Source organism: Dermochelys coriacea, chromosome 7 (assembly GCF_009764565.3).
Source record: "Dermochelys coriacea isolate rDerCor1 chromosome 7, rDerCor1.pri.v4, whole genome shotgun sequence".
In the NCBI taxonomy this organism is placed as follows: domain Eukaryota; kingdom Metazoa; phylum Chordata; order Testudines; family Dermochelyidae; genus Dermochelys; species Dermochelys coriacea.
The window spans coordinates 1772762-1793801 of NC_050074.1; the positions used below are offsets into that span (position 1 = coordinate 1772762).

The following is a 21040-nucleotide window of genomic DNA, read 5'->3' on the forward strand; positions in this document are numbered from 1 at the left end:
AATCCTGAAATCACAGCTGTAGTTACTGGGTTTTTATTTTGTTTACCAGGCTCTGGGGCCAGTTCCCCTCTGACATCTCCATCGTCCCCCACTCCACCCTCTACAGCAGGTAAGTGAAAGAGCCATTGCAGTGTTGGTCTGTCTTCTATTGAGTTTTTCTAGGGCAGGAGATGATCTATTGTATCCTTAGGTGTGATAGAGTTTTAGGGACAAGGACTGGCCATAAAAATGTACAGATGACATTTATTTACCTTTTAGTGACAAAAGTTCAGACAGTTGGATTCTTCTGAGCATCCTAGATAGCCTTGTAACAATCAAAGCTGCCTTGTTTAACAAATTTCTCTGTAATACTCCTATAAATAATCTGTCCACACAATACAAATGCTTGTGTCTAAATCTGCATTACCCTAATCCTACCTTCATTGGTACTTTCCAGACATCCTCTGGACCTTGCATTGTTTCACAAACGTGCTTTGCTTTCTGGTCATCCAGTCTGCTGGCTCTGGAGTGCTCTGTTTTATAATTCAGCAATTTTGTATCATCTTTGTACTCTCCGAGTGTTAGATGCAGATCCAAGTATTAATCCACAATACACTGACATTTGAAATGTAAGTGTAAGGATCACTGAGGAGCATTATTAGAGGGTGCTAATACTATCTGTTTTCAGAAGGAAACATCGATACCGACTACCTGTGCAGTAGTGACTAGCTCACCTGATTTCTGGTCCAAGGAACCTGCTGCATTGAACGGCGTTAGCTTCTACATCTAGGCTACATTAATTGGTTAGGGAAATGTATGTGATTGGTTCGTTGGTTCTAATTGACCTTCTAAAAGACACTGTAGTCCACAAACGTCAGTAAAGAGGTTTTTTCCCTGTCAAGTTCAGAATATGTTGAGAATTATTAACTATGTCCTCTCTAAGAACGACTCAGTCTTCCAGTTCCACTGGATTTAGGATATTGGGATGCCACTATATGCTCTGTATTGAAGTAGACGTTGTTATCCTCCAGGTGTGCCAACTTTTATTTTATGTTTTGGTTGGGGTTTTTCCCTCCAAGATTTGAATGCATTTTAAAAAAGAGAGGAATTAGATGAAAATGCAAGAAACAGTTCTACCTTTCCCAAAGGGATGTTTAGAAAATAGTTATCTTTGTTTTGTGAAATGAAGTTAGTTTTTTTTTTTTTTACTTAGATTCATGTCTTGACATTGATGTGGATTTAAACTGAAATATGCTTTGTCAGTTTCAGCATGTGTGTTTGGCTTCTGTGTCATCTCCAGTGTGACCACTCTATCTTATGTCCCTCATCCTTCTGACATTGTGCTCTTGGCTGCTTGATCTAGTCCATAACATATTTGATTCTATGCAAATAGTCCCTGCATTTGTGCTAATCAAAAAGTGCTGTGGCATGCAAATTGTGATGATACTTCTGATTTGTTTCAGGCATTCTTAGTACTGCCACCATTTAAGAATGTATTTTTTGTAAACTGAATACATACAGGATGGTATAAAAAGACCATCTAATTTTGTATTAATTGGAATGGTTAAATATAATTTTGGCACTTCAAATATTAGCTATAAAGAAAGTTAGGGGGGCTTGGGTCTCTGATTTTCACCAGGAATATGCCTTTTCCACTTTTGTGCAACCAAACCATTAAATGACCTAATGGGGGGGAGGGGGGAGAGAAACCTGACACAACTGAAGAACATTGTTTAGAAAGGTTTCAGAGTAGCAGCCGTGTTAGTCTGTATTCGCAAAAAGAAAAGGAGTACTTGTGGCACCTTAGAGACTAACAAATTTATTAGAGCATAAGCTTTTGTGAGCTACAGCTCACTTCATCGGATGCATTTGGTGGAAAAACAGAGGCTCTGTTTTTTCCACCAGATGCATCCGATGAAGTGAGCTGTAGCTCATGAAAGCTTATGCTCTAATAAATTTGTTAGTCTCTAAGGTGCCACAAGTACTCCTTTTCTTATTGTTTAGAAAGAAGATACATGTTAGAGGCCTTATTCCTTCCTAGTTTGCCCACCTCTGGTTTACAACCAACAAAATTAATTATACAGCAAACAAACAATTAGAGAACCAGACGGATTAACAATAGAAAAGTGGAGTCCATAAAGATTAAAACATACAGAAATGAGGGTTTTCACAACCACAACTATTGAAGTGATTTCTTGCCAGACAGGATGCTATCAAACTAAGTTTCCTTTTACATCTTCTAGGCTCTTCCCTTTATCTGGAAGTGATGGGAATACAATCCTGTCCTGATAATGATGCCTAACAGCCCACTAGTACCTTATTTCAATGTGACTAGTTTGGAATGTGAGGAGGTGACTGGTCGCTTCCCAGCTTATAGCTGCCTCCGTTGCTTAGCCAGAGGCCTTCGCTTAAGACCAAGGCGTTAGACTATCACAGTGAGAGAAGGCCTATAAACAGGCAGACTGATTTTTTGATCCTTGTTTTGTACCTCTATAACTAGCTAAGTGATAAGCATACACTTAAATTCTTAGAGTATAGGCCTTTGCAGAGCAGCCTGAATATCTGTATCCTAATGATACAGGCTACAGAAGCAGCGTTTCTGTATTCCCCATTCCCTGATTCTTGACTAAGGACAAAAGTTCATGCGGACACTAATTGGTGAGGTGACTGGCAGAGGTGTTCAAGCTTTTCTCCTCTAGATTTTCTGGTCTGGATCCTGTTCCTGTCACTCGCAGTTGGTGTGATAATGTGGCATGTTGTGATGATGGGATATGCCGTGATGAGTGAATAGGGGTGAGTGAATAGGGGTTGATTGTGTCAAACATGAACTCCTGTCCCCAACAGCCCCTTGCCCTCCAAGCAGAGGTACTGTATGTGCACATGTGGAGCTGGGAAGGGGGAGCAGAGGGAGCTGGATCCCAAGGTGTCTGACCTGAGTGAGGGCCTGATCCAAAGCCCATTAAAATCAATGGGAGTCTTTCCACTGACTTCAGGGGTTTTGGATCAGGCCCTGAGAGGGAATGAGAGGAGTACAGGAACCAATATTCCGCAAAACCTTTCAGAATACTGTCCTTCTTTCAAAGCTTTCCTGGAACTCCCGGCAGTTCTTTAAGGGATCCTAAGTAAGGCATTTATTAGAGCACTTCTTGTTATGGGCGAGGTCCAGTGAATTAAGAAGCTGTACTATGTGCACAATTTATTTTCTTTTAGCATCTACATTTTATATTTTGTATAACTGAAGTACAATTCCACACGTATGGAGGAGACCATTTATTTATTTATTGTAAATAAGTAGTGGTTTTGTTGCACATCTTTGCGAAAGCTGCCTAAAATGTTACAAAACAAACCCACACTGCAGCTGACGGTCCCATCACCTTGCATGGGCTATAGCGTGGTTGACTTGGATTCCTCGTGGCAAATACGAGAGATCCGTCCTTGAGAGTATTTTCAGCAGACTAAACTGCTCATTTAGAAGAGTTTTACTGGTGAATGAGAATGTTGTATAATGGTGCCTATAGGCTAGTTGCTTTCAGAGGTTGGGGTGTCACAGCACATAAGTTAGACTCCTACCATTTAACAGTGTTGCCGTTCAAGAGCTGTGAGACCTTCAGAACCTTTGAAATGCCACGAAGTCCAATTTCTTTGCCCCTTAATTGATTAACTTCGTGAGGAAAAAAATGATTTGATTGAGCCTAGGATTAAGAGTCTAAATAGCTAACTCTCTTTAGACATCTCCATAATTGTGGCTGAAGTGCGAGTACTGAACCTTTTGGGGGTAGATGTTGGTAAGTGACATTCAACGCTGTGCTTGGGGAATTAGTCACATCACCAGCACTACATTAGAGGAAGTAAGGGTAGATTGCCTTCTGTGATGCCTTCCCATTAGCAATTAGGACGTGTAGCACTTAGCAGCTAGTGGAATGGAACCCTACTGTGTTTTTAAAATGGCCTATCTAAGCGGCGTGAATGACATTACAGTGGAGCCTAATGTGCAGCCTCTTAACTAGAGGGATTGAATACTTTTAATGTATTGCTTACTGAGGGGCCTGATCCTGCAAAGAGCCATATGCCTTCATCTCCCCTTCACTTCATTCAGGGTTAAGGGCAAATTGGTGCCCAAATAGGAAGTTCGGGCTGGTTTCTGTTTCCTAGTTTTAATATTGCCAGTGCTAAGCTGCTAGCAAACAATGAGTAATGCAAACAAAAGTATCCAATGAATATTGCCTCTGAATTTCTCGTGATTTCACTTTGGCTATGTTCATGACCCTTTTGTGTTTGCTTTCCAACACTTCTAGTGCAGAAAGATGAATTCAAAGACTCATATGTGAGTATTCACAGAGAAATTTGGACCCATAAATGTGTTTCGGTAGTGCTTGTGTGCATACCCACTCACGGAGAAGAAACAATGCTATGTGACTTTAATAAATTACAACAAAGCAAGATAACTCAAATGTCACACTTGCAATCTGTTCATAGAGCAAAAAGTTCCAAAAGAATTCAATTAAATCTGAATAGCATGTACAGAAATCAGGGCTGGCTAACAGACATGCTGCTAGAGAGGAGGCTAAACTTGTTGCAAATTATTCTCTTCAGCTTTACGACCAAATCTTTTCGAGATACCTTACTTAGGTGGTGGCAAATGCTGATTCTAATAAGCAGGTTCCTGTGGCTCTGAGCTTTTGGCTAGAGTGATTGTCACTTCCCCCTTGCATGTTCAATTTTTTTTTCCCGACTGCAATTAATTCTGCTCACTTAAAAAATCCATTCATTTTTGTGGTCAGGAGTTTCTACGTAAAGTAGAGGGATAGAGGGACGCTATAAAAGTATAACTCACTCTTCATTGCATGCCTCCTGACCCCAGGAAGCATTAATTTAATGAGCAAGTTTGCTCTAGGCAGGAAAGTAGGGGCTGAAAAAGGACATCTCTGGTCGATTCATTTCCCTACTAATGTGAGGGACCCCAAGTTGCCTCATGGGTGTTCCTTGTTCCTTAGGAAGCAAAGAATGTCAGCCACACACACAGGATGGGGGACTCGTATCTGGGAAGCAGTGACTCCAAAAAGGATTTGGGGTCCTTGTGCATAATCAGCTGAACATAGCTCCCAATGTGACACTGTGGCCAAAAAGAGCTAATGTGATCCTGGGATGCATAAACGGGAATCGGCGAGCGAGGAATAGAAAGGTTATTTTATCTTTGTATTTGGCAGTGGTGCGACTGCCACTGGAATACTGTGTCCAGCTCTGGTGGCCACCATTCAAGAAGGATGTTGAGAAATTGGAAAGGGCTCAGAGAACGAGCCATGAGAATGATTAAAGATTAGAAAACTTGCCTTATAGTGTTAGACTCAAGGAGCTCAATCTATTTAGTTTAACAAAGAAGGTTAAAGGGTGACATGATCACAGTCTATATACCTCCATGGGGAACAAATATTTAATGATGGACTATTCAATCTAGCAGAGAAAAGTATAACACAATCCAATGGTTGGATGTTGAAGATGAGACAAATTCAGACTTGAGTTAAGGTGTAAACTTTTAACAATAGTTATTAGCCTTTGGAACAATTTCACAATGATCTTGGTGGATTCTCCGTCAATGACCATTTTTAAATCAGGATGGGATGTTTTTCCAAAAGGTCTGCTGTAGGGATTGTTTTGGGAAGTTCTCTGGCATGTGTTAAGCAGGACGTCAGATTGATGATCATAATGGTCCCTTCTGGCCTTAGAATCTGTCAATCTTGTAAGTGGAGTTGACCCCAGGAGCAGGACTTGACTATGGGTGTTTTTGCTTTGGCTTTAAATCCTTCAAGGAGAAAGATGCCCTGCTGATGGTCATAATGTCTGATATTCTGCCTTTATGTCACCATGAGCCAACTTCACTGCATTAAGTCTTCTTTTTTTGAGTGTACAGATCAGATGCATAATCTAAATGTTTTCTGGTTAGAAAGAAATTATGGGTATGTTACATACAAAATGAATGGATTTTATTTCCTATGGCTGCTTCTCATACAGCTTTATTATTGAATCACTCTAAATAAGATATACCTTAGTGTAACTAAAAGTGCTTTCAAGACCCCCAGAGTTTGACATTTGGGCATTTTTAAATGGATGGCATTGGTGTCTGTGTGAGAGTTACAAACAAAATGTTTCATCAGTCGATAAGGATTTAGTACAGAAAAGTGTAGTTCATTACATTATGGGCACAATTATTTGCTTTTTGTTTTTAATATAAAGGCATTTTAAAAACGTTCAAATCAATTCATTCTAATTCATAGAAAAATGTATGAGTATAACCATTAGGTACCTAACTACTGTACAGCTAACTGTGTGACTGACTGACACTAGAACTAGAAAATGACTTGTATCCTCTCTCTGTCTCTGTCTCTCTTTCTCTTTCTGCTGTCTTCAATAGAGCTTACATCATTTTGAACATGAATTATCGGTAACGGTAAGCTAATGCTGATTTCTCTCTTTAAAGATGTTCTGTTTCTGTATGGGAAAGCTGAACACAGACCTTGAACTTCTCATGGCATAGAAAAGGAACAAAGAAGAAGTAGATCATAAACTACTTCATTAATTATTTTAATTAAATATAGCATCTTTAAAAGCTCACCAAGCTCTTGCATCAAGTCGCTTTCTCCCTGACATATTGTAAAGTAGTTTCCTGCTGGACAGTAGCTGCAACTGCACTAAAGTATATTTAGGTGAGTGAGGGTCTGTCTACACTGCAGTTGAACACCCACAGCTGGCCCATGTCAGCTGACTTGTGCTTTGGGGCTGTAACAGCTTGGCCTGTAGATGCTTGGGCTGGAGCCCAGGCTCTGGGGCCCCACAATGTGGAGGAAGAGTCCCAAAGCCCAGGGTCCAGCCCCAAATGTCTGCACAGCCATTTTAAGCAGCCCTGTGAGCCTGAGTGATCCGACAAGGGTGTTTTTATTGTGGGGTGTAGAGCTGCTCTAAGGGTAAGTTTACACTGCAGTGGTAAGCAGAGTGTTAGTAGAACTCAATGAGCAGACCCTGGTTTGTTAACCTAGGGTTTGAGTGTCTACCCTCAATTATAACTGCAGGGTTAGGAATCGTTGAAACCTCGGATCCCAACCTGGAGCTCCAGCGTCTACACCGGCATTATGTGGGCCCGAGTGCCAACCACCCCTATCCCAGACTTCTTGGCACCCTCTCCAGAATCCAGCCACTCCACCCTTGTTTGCGGTGCGTGTGGGGAAAACTGACTGTCCATCAAACTTGACTGTGCAGAGGACAAAGAAAGTTGGCCCATGGCTATTATGGCCTCCCAGAGCTCGTGTCCAATGAGGCTGCATTTATGCTGCAACGCAGTACAGCTTGGAACCTCCACCCCCATGGCAGTGGGAACCCAAGTTTCTGTGCAGTTTGATATAAATGGAAGAGGTTAGGCCTGAGCTGGCGTTCAAACCTGTGGCCTTGCACTGCAGTGCAGACATGCCCACAGGGTCTCCAGTCACCGAATGACTCCGTAGCAGGGAGTGAAGGTACAAAGAGATGACTTGTTGCCTGACGCTTTTATAAGATGTGCTGATTGAAATGAAATAACTGTGTCATTTTTATAAACTAGAGCCAGGTCCTGCAAACTCTTAGACCCTGTCAGTTGAGACACTCGTGTAAGTGTATGATGGAATGGGCCCCAATGAAACAAATATGATGTTTTGGAGGTGGTTCTCCCGCCTGACTTAGAGCACGGTTTCAATAGCTACATTTATGTGAAGGCTAAATTCAGATTTATAATTGTCGATCAACTAAAGTGCCTCCGTAATAGAGAAAAGCTGAGTTTCCCCTTACTGCATAGTGGTGCTGGCAGTTCTGTTTCCCAGTTCAGCTCGTTGCATAGTATGTAGCTCTAAGTGCTTTCTAAAAAAGTACAAAAAGTAAAACTGATCTCCCCCTCCAAAACAGTAACCAGTCTAGAAACTAGGTAACATTAGTGCCCTGGACTGATTTATAAATAGTGATCCATTATTAGATGTATGATGACGTTTCTACTCTGTTCTCATCAAGTTTACACCGTTTTTTTTCCTTCTGTTACTATTATCATTGTCCCTTTACAGAAGTCCAGCCTTTGTTGTTAATATTCAGTATTGGACAACTCATCTTTTTAGCCTCTTAGTATGTTATCTTCTCCATCTTTATTGTGTTCAGAGTCTTTTCTCTGTCCTAGCCTATCAGTTTCTCTGCTTTGTGTCCTCTGATACAATCATCATTCCTTCTCAGATGCTCTTGATTCTTTTGTGGCATTTCATATTAATGACTAATTCGATTTGATCACAAGTTAAAATAATAAGGACGTGGGATGACTTCACCTACCCTTTTGTTCTACTCTGACCACTTCAACCTAATGCTTTACCATCCTGCCTCAGCTTTTGCTGTGGATCACCATTTGTTCTTCCTTCTGCCTTGAATTTTAAGTATCACTCTTCATAGTATTTCCTCACACTCTGCTGATCATAAGTGAGTACATTAGTTAGTGAGCTCTAAATGGAGGGGATAAGTTATTAATAAACTTAGATTTTCAGGTCCAGTTATCTGTGCTGGCATAAGGACAAATCAGGTAGGTCAGTGAATTACACAGTGATGAATTTGGATCATCTCTGATTTTCAAATATGTATTAACTTGCTTCCAGCTCAGTACCAAAGAGAGGGATGGATTTAAAAAAAATCTCTGCAACAGAGAGATGGTTCCCACATTTGCCCAGTGTGGGAGTCCTTCTTTGGACACTGGCATTTCTACTGGAGAGGAGGAAAGTAAAACAAAGTCTTGAAACAGCCACAGTAGTTCCATAGGAACAGGCTCGTTGTTTCCCCATCAGAGGATTGTCTTCCCCCTTCTCCCCCCCCTGCAGGAGGTGCTGGCTGTGAGAAAGGGACACACTGTCCATATGCAAGTGTCTGAAGTACAATAACCATAGGAATGCAGTTAAGTCACTGGCCAAATAAAATGCTTTTTGTATAAACATTCTCCTTTTGAGGTAGATTTTTCCACATAGGAACAATTTGAAACTGACACAACTTGAAATGTGTCAAACTAAGCTCCTTTCCTTCTAGAACTCAGCTTGTTTTATTACAGCACTTATTTTTCACCACCACTTACTAGTCTGAGACTAAGCAGCAACAAGGAAGAATGGAACAAGTTGAGAAGAAGTGATTGCTTCAGCTGCTTTCCTTGTGGCTTAGCATTGAATACTTTTGAATGTTGTTCTGTGTGACTTAATTTCTTACGTAGTCGTTGGGAGTGTTTGAGGTTAATAGGAAATATGGCAGCATGTGGTTCTGCTCTGGTAACTATTGCTTCCCTTAGTCTCTTATCACTTCCGTTCATTGTCAGATAATGGCAGTTTTTCACCTCTGTGCTCCAGATACACTAAACCTGGCATGACTAAGTGTGATGCTGTAGTCTTTCACATTCCCCTCTTTCCCGTGTGTCTATTATGGTCAGACCATAATTAAAGTATGTTTACATTCAAAAAGTTAAGGCTTAAACTGTTAACACACACATTGTCAACAGCACGTGTCAAAAGATATAAATACCTTAAACCAAACTAGTTCTCAAGCAGCTTTTTTGCCTATCTGCAAACTTTGATTATCCATAGAAATATTTTTCATCTTTGTGTACAGTGAAATTGATATTTACCAGATTTGCTGCTAAAAAATCAAATCCTTCCAAGCCTAACTAAATTCCCCAGCTCTGACTTTGTATGGCCACGTGATGTGGGTTTGCAAGGGAGCCAATCTGAAACTCTCTGGCTCTTACGTGCCCATGTATTTTGATGTAGAGTGTAAAGTTGACGCACTGAGTTACAGAAAGTGAAGCGTATATGTGATCTAGACCAGTGGTTCTCAACCAGGGGCCTGGGGCCCCCTGTGGGAACGGTGAGCAGGTTTCAGGGGGTCCGTCAAGCAGGCCAGCATTAGACTCACTGGGGCCCAGGGCAGAAAGTTGAAGCCCCACCATGTGGGACTGCAGCAGAGCCCCGAGCCCCACCATCTGGGGCTGAAGTTGAAGCCTGGGCAACTTAGCTTTGTAGTGCCCCCTGTGGTTTGGGGCCCCAGGTAATTGCCCTGCTTGCTACCCCTGAACACCAGCCCTGCTTTTATATGCAAAAAAAAGTTATGGCACAGCTGGGCCAGGGGAGTTATAAGAAAAGGGTTGAGAACTGATCTAGAAACCAGAGTGTAGCAATACAAGTCAAAATTTTTTCAGTGCTAAAAGTGCCACTGGCCAGCACTGTGGTCTCTTTGTGGCCCTCGTAAGAATTTGTGATGCAGTGTAATCTATAAAAGGATATTGCTACTCAATAAGTAATTTAATAAGAACTTGCCTTTTTCTATTTCTTAGAAAATGGGTCTCTATACCCCTTATCAATACTTTCATGTATAGCAAATGACCTTAAAAACAGAGTTTATGGACTAGAAAATAATCTGGCTAGAGGGGAAAAAACAGACTTTACAGCGTAACTACACCGGGGACACAGTAAGAGACTTAAAGCCACAGCCCAACTATTTTATTTATTGGGTCTGGCTTTGTGAGATGGGGGCAGACTGCCTCACTTGGTGTTAGCACTAAGAAACAAACCGCAGGAATCAGAGATGAGGGGAAAGTCCTGGAAATCATTTTAATTTCATCCCTCTCAGCCAGTGCAAGATTCTTATTTGTAGTTATGGCCCCTTGAGTCTCCAAGTAATGGGGCATCCAGGGCTTCCCTTCAGAGGTGACTTGGATGATCTCTTATCAGTTGACTGTATAGCCTGTACTTACAGGTGGATGGATGTGATCTCCTAGATCTTTCTCGTATCTAATTTCTCTGTCGTCCGTCTCCCCAATCTGGTACCTATTTGCAATACTCAAGAAGTTACATATTTATTTGAATAAATGACTTCTCTAGTTGACTTATTACTATTCTAGCAAGGCAGCTACAATTATTAGATCAGCTTAGTCTTGTTTTTGGTCAGCTAATCTTGTGGTGGTGTGTTCTTGTGTAATTGTCTCATTTTAACAGGAGTGTCAACTATGCCGCCGCCACCACCACCACCAGCAGCTCCTCCACTTCCTCCTCCAATGGATGGGGCAATGCATCCTGACCCTTCGCCTGCTGCCAGTGCCAGCCGAGAAGCCTTACTTAGCTCCATTCAAAACTTTCAGAAAGGAGCTTTGAAGAAAGCAGACACATGTGACTACAGTGTTCCCAGGATCAGCTGAAGTTAACTCTTGACAGCAGGATTGGATATTTTTCCCATGAACAAATGTCCTAAGTTGAGGCATGGTCAGCCACTTCATGGTGGTCTATTATTTTGCAGCTGTTTTTGTTCAGAGCCATTTCAGCTTTTTCTAGAGAAATTTCTCCTTGTTCTTGAGTAACAGCACTACACTGTTTGAACTTCATTGCCATATTGTGGTGATAACTCTTGACTTCAGTTATTCCAGTTAAAATGAACTTCTTAGTTAAGTGATTTTTGGGGAGGGAGGGAGGTAAAGCAATATTTTAACCATCTGAAAATAGGAACAAGCATGAGGATACTGACTCAGTACATCTGATTCCACTCTAACCCTTGTTTTCAAACACTTGAAAATCTAGTATTAGTCTACCCTATTTTCCTACAATTCCTTGTAGTTGGCACATTACATTTTTTGCTGCATCAAAAACCAGCCATTTACTTTAGATAATTTTTTTTTTAAAAAAAAAAGCACTTAATCCAAAGTGTAGTACACTGGTGAGGAAACTAGATTTAACTCTGTCTCTATGGCATATTTGCCATTGGAGGGTACTCCAGAATTCAACAGTGCAGCATGAATGCTTCTCATGCTTATATGTAACTAATGTACTGTTGGAATGACTACCCTAAACGTATAGCTGTTTCCAGTTACCACATATGCTGGGGAAACAGCCTGTTAATTCAGGCAATAAAATGGGAGTTAATTGGCACTGATTATTCAACATAAGTTCTGGATTGGGAAGTTTTCACACAGGCAAATTTTGCATCCATATGAAATTTTTTTCTTCGGGAAGTTGCAGAACACTTGTTTTAAAATGCTGACTGAAAAGATCCTTTTATTCTATGATTTGCTCAAAACCTTAAACAAATTGCACTTTAAAGGATTATAGATAATCCATTTTAAATTCAAGTACACATCAGTGTTTACTATGCAGAGAATGTCATTGTGTATAAAGTTTCATGTAACCTGTGATGTCATATTTTTATTAAAATAAATGTCACTGGAATTCCTCCAGTCAGAATGAGGGTCACTGCTTTAAAATAAGTTAGGCTGTAAAATAGAGAATCTAATGTAGGAGAAGCTTCTACACCCTGTATTTAAGTGATAAGTACTGAAATGACAAGCTAGTGCTACATCAGCTTCCTGACTTTCCATGCAAAGGGAAGAAATTTGGCTCTTTGGGTAGGTAAGTGAGGCTAATTCAGTTCCCTCCATGAAGATATGTTTTGTACTGCATCTGAAAGTGACTGATAATTAGTCACCCCAGCCTGTCAGCATTGTTGCTATCACTAGCTTCTCCCGAAACCATTGTTCAGAAGTTTACTTACTGTTCTAGAGGGAAGCACTTTTAAAGTAACAGCACTTGTCTAGTTTCTCTAGAACGACTTCACTATTGCCTCCTTTTTTAAACATAGCACCTTTGCTATCTACTCTTATTTGGGTTAGGAGTGGTTTAAACCTGTACTACAACATCCAAACAAGCATTCCATTATTTCTAAAGTTAAGACCACTTAGCAATCAAGCTCTCTAATCTCTTAATCGGGGCTGTTTTTTTATTCAAATTATATATTTGTTTTAAAGATGTTTTATTTTACCAGGACTTGAGTGGTGAAACTGAGTGGATGGATGAGGAATTAAGATTAAAAACTTGTTTTTTAAACAGGTGCTGCTGTTGATAGTATAGTCAAAGTATTTAAACTGCTAAAAAGGGTTAAGACTCTAAATACTGATCTTCCTCTAAACTTAGTTGAGCAGCTTGTCTTGGATTGAACAAAAATAGTCCCCACTGACTTATTTCCTCTTTACAATCAGTAAAGCACAGAAAGCACCTGTACAGCACAAGCATTTTGAGAGAGTGATCTTGCACAGAGAGTTGGCAGCTCCACCATCATAATAAATTAGCATTTTTAAAGAAACTGCACCTTGAGTCCTGCAGCTCATTAGTTACAGCTGCCTAAGAGCATGGGATTTTGATGGGGAACCATCTACACACATTCTTTTCCTCCACTAAACTAGAACCACTAATGTACTGCAGCCAGCATCTCTCATTGTCCCTTGCAATTTACCTCTAAGTTCCACAGAAGCAACTCATAGCACAGGTGACCCTTTATTTCTTTTACCATTTGTAAATGGCACAGAGGGAGGCTTATTTAGATATAGTTTTCCTTTCACCTGCTGTAATACCTAAGGCTTTCAATACAGATTCACATTTTACAGACTAAGTCTGGCACCCATACATGTAAGTGTGCTTTACTGCTTAGCTAGGTAGAAGAAATTAGCTGAGCGGGTGACCCACTAAACACAGATTAAACTACATAAATACATTTAAAAGGTCACCTAAACTTTTCCCTCAATACAAAGAGCTCAATAGAGCTATACAACATTGTTATGAGTAAGAGTTTGTAGTCCATTCCATTAATGCTCTTGAGACACACTTTGGAAGAGCACCAGGTATATAAAACCTAGATATTTAATATTTTCTTCACTGCAAATATGATATCTTTCACTTGAGGTAAGCAGTTGTCTTCCAAAATCTTTGCATAAGGCATAGGAACATCTGCACCTGTGAGACGCACAGCTGGAGCATCCAAATAGTTAAAGGCAGGTCCTGGAATAGAATAAAAAGGTCTTAGGAAAAAGGCCAATGCATATTTAGCTACAACTTTCTTCAAAGGAGTTAGGGTCTCAAAGTGATCCATGGGCCCATCCCTTTATTCCTGGAGCTGTCCTTTGGTGTGTTAACCCTAAACCTATAGACATTCTTGCTTAATTCTCACTATCTTCACACATTCATGATGCATCTGATGAAGTGGGTTCTAGCCCACAAAAACTTATGCCCAAATAAATTTGTTAGTCTAAAGTGCCACAAGGATTCCTTGGTTTTACACATTCAATGAAAGTTTATGGAGGGGAGCAGAAGATGCGTGTCCCACGTGCCCTTCTAGGGCACATTACCAGGTTACCTAACTGACTACCACCTACACAGCCTCTGCAAACTCTGGCTCTAGTGGGGATAGGCCACAGTAGAATAAAGGGGCAAAGGTTTTCACTTCTATGTGCTTTTGTTAAGTTAAATGGTTAAAAGTCTAACAGAAAACCTGAACCTTGATTTGACTAAAAATTTCCTTTTCCCCCACAAAAACAGTTGTCTAGACCAGCTAATGGATCATGGAAGTAGTATGTTTAAGGTTAGTGAGCTAACTTTGGAAACGTACAATACAAAGTTAAATAAGCTACAGAAGCTATTCTGACCTACCTTCCATGATCTTAGCACAAATTTCAGCTCCTACTCCAAACTGCGGCCAGCCTCCTTCCACTGTTATAAGATGATTTGTCTTCACAACACTGGCTTCTATACTTTCCACATCCATTGGTCTAATGGTACGGAGGTTTACCACCTTAGAGAGAGTGTTAAGTGTTTTGTTTTTGTTTTTGCAAGAGGTCCTTTAAGCCTATCTTACTATAACTTCACCTTATTACTTTGTTCTTATCCTCTCAAGGACAAGTGGCTAAAGAAAGTCAACACTTCAACCTGAGATCTAGGGCATTTCCTCCAACTGTGTATATTCTGCATCCATTATTTTAGCCATCTCTTTCCTCTGCAGAGGTACCTAAATTCTGTATTTCAGCTGGAGTCCCACCCACAGTACAAAGAGGAACTACTCATTTTGTTCTGGGATAGGATGCTTCTACCTGCATGTAGAGGACTAATTTTAGCCACCACATCATGCTACAGACTCTTCTCTCACCCTCCAGCATGTCAGAAGTCTGACTTTCTGGTCATCCCCTACCTTCATATAGAGGTGTAGGCAATGAGCCTTGCACACACATTCACTTGTGTTTTTCTGCTTTAAGCCTCCTTGGATCAAGGCAAACAATAGCGCTTTCACCGTCTCTAGGTAGTTTAAAATATGAACACACACAGAGCACATCTGTTTACCTTAACTAATTGATTTTAAAACCAATTTAAATTAGTGAAAGGGCTAGATGCTAGAATCAATATAGACTTGACCTATATCAGTATGGCTTATAGCCTGTTCCTGACAAGCTAGATCAATATAGGCCAGACTTATACGGATTTGAATGTCTACACAGCCTTTGATTTAACTGAATCAGTTAAAAATAAACCCACTTTAAACTGTTTAGACAAACCCCTGGTCACCTTTTAGGAATCCCACTAAAAGTCATCTTGCCTAGCTGCAGTGCTACTGCCATGCATAAACAGACCATTTCAAAACACAAGCTTACCTTTTGCTTGTGATTTTGACTTACATACATGGTATTAATTTGGCCCCAGCTCTACGATGGGAAGTCAGGGGATGGCAGATAAATGTTCCTTGCATGTGTCTCCATCATTGTTTAAATCAGTGATGGAAAGAATACTTTGAAGTGCAAACAGTTTACTAGACTTAATTTTGCATGGCCTTAGTTCAATTTTAAAAAGAGTAATGAATTTCTTCACTAGGGACTGGAATCCTCCCATAACGCACCTCACACTCCACACCTTCTTTGACAAGTACAGCAGCTGCTTCCAGACAGTGTCCAACAGATCTGGAGTGTGACACTAAAGTAACATGGGTTCCTGAAACACAGAAGCTGGTGATGGATCAAGTTACATACGAGTTAACTACAGAAGTCAGGATGTGGGAGGAAGTAGCTATAAGTAGCCTTAAGAGAGCTCAAGACAACACAGTCCAGCTTTGAAATAGTAAGTACATAAGGATTGAAGACTGATTTAAATGGACTTTTTAGTCTATTCAGAAGTAAGTGATTTATACATTAGGAATAGCCTGAAATTCAACATCTGAACTCATCCTGAGTTTGCGTATTTGAAGTGTCCGACACTTCACTCTGCATGCAGGATTAGTAGCAGCAACTTGTCATGATATGGTTATGAAGTTCTCATCACTGCAAAAGAACTTTTGTATAATAAGAAATTTGAACCATTGCAAGTTTGTTCAGCACATCAAAGGTCACTAAGATTCTAAACAAAAGTGGTTGTCTGAATGCAAGGAAGGAAGAGAAATGACAGATTTCACTCAGCACATAGGTCTATTACCTGGTTCATTCCAGTCTTGATCCAGAATTGCACCTTTTTTCTAATGACCAAGATATTGTGACCAAAAGGATGGGACCAAGTGATGTTCTGTTTTATTAACATGAGGTTAGTACAGTATGTTAAAGTCCAAACTCAACTTCTAGAGTTCTGTCCCTTTAAATATTTTCCTATTCCACAGAAAAAGTGTGTTTTGTATGCAAAATACATTATTAATTAAAGCAACCCAACAGAGTAGGAGAATTTGAGGATCAGATTATGTGGAGTGTTAAGAGTATTCTGAACTTACCTTGCCTTTCTATTTTGGCTTTTCCAATAGGAACAAGGAAGTCCTTTGACTGAGCTTCTTCTGACATTTCAAAAGGGACTCCGTACATCAATTCATTTTCCAGCATTACAACTGAAAAAACATCAAAAGTCCTTACTTTGGTTAGTTTGATGCACTTCTCCAGATGAAAGCACTATACAGCATCATCCAACCTCTCCTCCCTACTCTACTTTCCCCCCCAAATTCCTAAGTGTTAGGGGGCTCCATTATGCTAAACTCAGCTTACTTACAAGAGGGTAAACAATAAATGCAATAAAAGCATAGTTTAGGTAGCATGTTTGTATCAGCATGAAAAATATGTCTCAGTTAACCTGAGCAGCTAGTAGTACAGCATTGTTTTAAAAGTTTGACTAAATGATCCTGTTTGTTAACATGGTAAATCAAAACAAAAAAAACCCAAAAACTGTAAGCATTTAAGTTTGGTGATTTGAGATATTTGGTGGTAGGCAGAAGCCTAAGACCTGATCCAACAACCTTTCCTATGAGCAGTCCCATTATTCATGTGGGAAAGAATGCAGGAGACTAGTTCCTTAATAGGGCAATACAGTATTAATTCTCTTTTTCTACTTGGTCACTTCAGAAATTAAACATCTGGATCTCCCTATTCTTGCTCTAAATTGAATTTAAACAAGAGGAACTAGGCCAGGAGTTTGTGTAAGATTTCTCCCTTTTAGATCCTGGAAGTCTGAAAGAAAAAGAAAAAGAAGGAGCCCATATCATGTTTTAGGCAGATTTTAAAAGAGAACTTTGACATAATGGAACTCTCAACAATAGTAGTTAAACTCATTTGTATAGGAGACAGAACCTTCCCAGGAGGTGAGTCTAATACTCCTTAATGAATTCCACCAGGAACTAAATCTATCACAAGCCTTACTGCTTTCTGCTTCAAGGGCCAGGCACATTTCTCTGACTTTGCTTTTTTCTAATATAAACAAAGTAATAGGTATTTATATATTAGAGACAGGTACCAAAACAAGACACTCCACTGCACATTTGTGCCTGCTATCATTAAAGCCACTGTATGTAGCATGCCCCCTTAAAATTCCCAAGTTAATTGTTTCAGTCAGTGTCAGTCTTTAAAAAAAAAAAAATCAATGCATCAAAGGTGCCCAATACTACAGTGATTTATGTGGTACGGTTAATAGACAGAGTAACTTTGGACTTTTCTACTCTATAATGTAGATTCAACAAGACGGCACTACTGAGTTAGTAACTAGTAATTTATAAATAGAGGAGTTAGAAACTTGTGTGTGTAGTTTGTTTACCTGGGACAGCTCAACTTCAGTAGTGTGTTAATTTTCTGTGAAGTTCTTAACCACACACTGAAGCGGAGCTGGGAAAGGCACAAATTGATCCTATAACTTGCCATGAAGTCAGCTGCACATACTATACTACGAAAAGTGTGGGGAAAGACCCTAATTGCTCCTATAAGGGCATGGAGAATCTTTCCAATAAAGCTGTGATTTTAAACAGCCTAGGTGTTAATCAAATCGTTACATTTGCTTTAAAAAAAAATTCATTCAGAGACTAATTGGAGAATAAGTTTAAGCAGCTAGCACTTAATCATTAGACTGTGGTATTTATAAAAAGTTCCATTCACCTGGATTGTCATCCCGGACTGAGGCTTTAAGCAGACCTTTCGCATCCTCTGAACTCCAAGGGCTGACTACTTTCAGTCCGGGACAATGCCCATACCAAGCGGCAAAGCACTGTGAATGCTGTGCTCCGACTCCAGCGGAGGCACCGTTGGGACCCCTGAAGACAACTGGGACAGGCACTACGCCTGCAGACATGTAGAGTGTTTTGGCTGCAGAATTTATAACTTGATCAATTGCTTGCATGGAGAAGTTGAAGGTCATGAACTCACAAATCGGCCTCAACCCAGCCTGTTAAATTAAGACTGCTATATTAGTAGTTAAAACACTTGTTTAACTATCATAATAGCAAGGTATTTTGCATTTAACATTTTTCTGTTAAATGTATTAAACCAAGAGAAAACTGATCACACTTTGAAGTGTCAGAAATTACTTACCATAGCAGCACCTACAGCAATTCCTGTAAAGCCCATCTTAAAAAGAAACAGAAACTAAGGATGAGTATGACTTCAAAAGCCGGGGGGGGGGGGGGAGAGGAGAGAGATTCTAATTTATTCATACCTCCGATATAGGAGTATCTATTATTCTCTTGTCTCCATATTTCTTCCAGAGACCTCTGCTAATCTGCAATTATAAAAAAAAAAAAACGTTGGGTTGCTAAGATTACGTTTCCAAATATTAGTTAATTCAATTAATCAACACGAGTCCACTCACCTTGTACGCGCCATCATATTGGGCGACTTCCTCTCCCAACAAAAACACTCTCCCGTCCCTCTCCAGCTCCTCATCTAATGCCTGATTTAACGCATCACGGACAGTCACCTGGCAGAGAGATGAACGCTCAGGGCAAGTACGGGGCCCCCCGAAACCTGCGAGGAGCTGCAGCGGCCGGGCGCACGCCGAGGGCCGCCCCAGCGAAGCTGTCGGGGCTGCAGGAAAGGGGTCCCGGCGCAGCGAGGCCCCCCCGCCCCCAGAAGGTGAAACCATGACGCCGCTCGGCCACTTCCTCAGCGCTTGACGCCGCCAGCGTCCCAGCCGGACGCAGCGCCGCGGCCGAGCGACGGACCCTGGCCCGCGCCCCACCCCGGCGACCCCGTTACCTGGATGGCGGCCGGCGCGGACCCGTGAATCCCGCGGCGCAGCTGCGGCAGCCGCCCCAGGCCCTGCGGAGAGACGCCGGGGGCAGCGGAGCCGGCCCGGCCCGACCCTACCTGCTGGGGCCCGCATCGCGCCAGCCTCCTCAGTGCCCCTGCGGCAGCCGCCATCTTGCCCCTGCCCTTGCCTGTCAGCCCCATACGTCACAGCGTCGCCCCCTGTCTGTCCAATCAAAGCCGGGACCGCCCCGTCACTGCCCGGCAGGGGGGCGGAGCTCCTCACCGTTCTCGCGAGACGAGACGAGACGAGACGAGACGAGACAGAAGCGGCCGCAGGGGATGTCTTCGCCTCGCTTCCGCCCTTCCGGGCATTGAGCGGGTTCCGCCAACCCGCGGGGCGAACGTCCTTTTGTCCTGCGAGTACGGTGAGCCGCTTGGACCAAAACTAGTACGGAGGCGCCATCCTTTACAGCTTTGCCTTCCCCAGAGGGCAGGAGCCCATGGAAGACTTGTCTCCAGCTGCTGGTGTTGTCAGACTTCACCGGTTTGGCCTGACGCTGGCCATGCTGGGTGCTGCTTCCAGCTGGATGTGGTAATGTTGAGAGAGGGGGAAGGGGATTTCAGCCTGGTGGGTGCGGGGGAGCACTTCAATCTCTCTGGTCACTCGATTACAGACCTGAGAGTGGCAATTCTTCTTCAACAAAAAAACTTCAAACACAGACTCCAACGAGAGACTGCTGAATTGGAATTAATTTGCAAACTGGATACAATTAACTTAGGCTTGAATAGAGACTGGGAGTAGATGGGTCATCACACAAAGTAAAACTATTTCCCCATGTTTATTGCTCCCCCCCACTGTTCCTCTGATATTCTTGTCAACTGCTGGAAATGACCCACCTTGATTATCACTGCAAAAGGTCCCTTCCCCCCCGCCCTCCTGCTGGTAATAGCTCATCTTAAGTGATCACTCTCCTTATAGTGTGTATGATAAAACCCATTGTTTCATGTCCTCTCTATGTGTATATAATTCTCCCCACTGTATTTTCCACTGAATGCATCCAATGAAGTGAGCTGTAGCTCACGAAAGCTTAAGCTCAAATACATTTGTTAGTCTCTAAGGTGCCACAAGTCCTCCCTGTTCCTTTTGGGGAAAAGTTATTATCCTTGACCCCGTAAAAAAAACTAGCGTGTTTTTCGTTCAGGGATGTCATGCGCCCGTGCCTCGCCACAGGGCTCTGAAACTTAGCAGGGGGGTTGCCGTAGCGCCAGGGATGAGCCTGTGAAAATCTTCCCAAATCTGGCCACGTTATGCACCTCTGTAGTTACAGTAGGGACTGCAAGTTGAAAAAAGTGAGCTCGGCCCTGGGAGTGAGGTTTGCAATGGTCCTTACTGTCTGTGGGCACTTGTTCCACACTCTGCTGGCTCTTGAGAAAGTGCTGACTCCTGCACATGGGCTTCGTTCTTGTAGTAGTAGCCTGAAGGAGCAGAGCTGCAGGCCACAGGTCTCACCCCAGAAGATGAGAGCAGCACTTGCATCCCACTGCCCAAGGTTCAGCTGGTACTGGGGAGACTTTGGTAGTTGCCTTGCACGATTCTGACTGTTGCGCTGTGTCCCAGTGTTTGAGTGTGGTGTCAGATAGTGAAGTCACAAGACCACAACACTTGCATCAACACACATTAATGGGGTTTCCAGACACCACCCTGGAGCCTGAAGTGGCTCCCCTGGGACTGGGCTCTGCACAGCCAAG

General features: G+C 41.9%; 2 protein-coding genes across 4 annotated transcripts in view; one reads left to right on the forward strand and one right to left on the reverse strand.

The window, feature by feature from the left end:
- The window catches only part of PXK (PX domain containing serine/threonine kinase like), a 56825-nt gene extending 44593 nt beyond the window's left edge, over nucleotides 1–12232 (forward strand). Inside the window, 2 exon segments of the mRNA XM_043517936.1 lie at nucleotides 50–109; nucleotides 6455–12232. Of these exon segments, the coding sequence (XP_043373871.1) occupies nucleotides 50–109; nucleotides 6455–6495 (101 nt within the window). The 3' untranslated portion in view covers nucleotides 6496–12232.
- On the reverse strand, nucleotides 11682–19542 carry PDHB (pyruvate dehydrogenase E1 subunit beta). Of its 3 annotated transcripts, XM_043517937.1 has the most exons (10): nucleotides 19409–19542; nucleotides 19298–19360; nucleotides 18912–19019; nucleotides 18759–18821; nucleotides 18635–18670; nucleotides 18203–18488; nucleotides 16564–16674; nucleotides 15709–15800; nucleotides 14475–14616; nucleotides 11682–13826 (listed from the first exon to the last, which is right to left on the reverse strand). In XM_043517937.1, the coding sequence occupies exons 1-10, from the start codon at nucleotides 19490–19492 to the stop codon at nucleotides 13681–13683; spliced, it is 1131 nt and encodes a 376-aa protein (XP_043373872.1). In that variant the 5' UTR covers nucleotides 19493–19542; the 3' UTR covers nucleotides 11682–13680. The 3 variants fall into 3 exon arrangements, with proteins under 3 accessions (XP_043373872.1, XP_038267614.1, XP_038267613.2); XM_038411686.2 differs by lacking the exon at nucleotides 19298–19360 and having other exon boundaries at nucleotides 19409–19511; XM_038411685.2 differs by having other exon boundaries at nucleotides 19298–19462.
- Between the last annotated feature and the right edge of the window lie 1498 nt (nucleotides 19543–21040).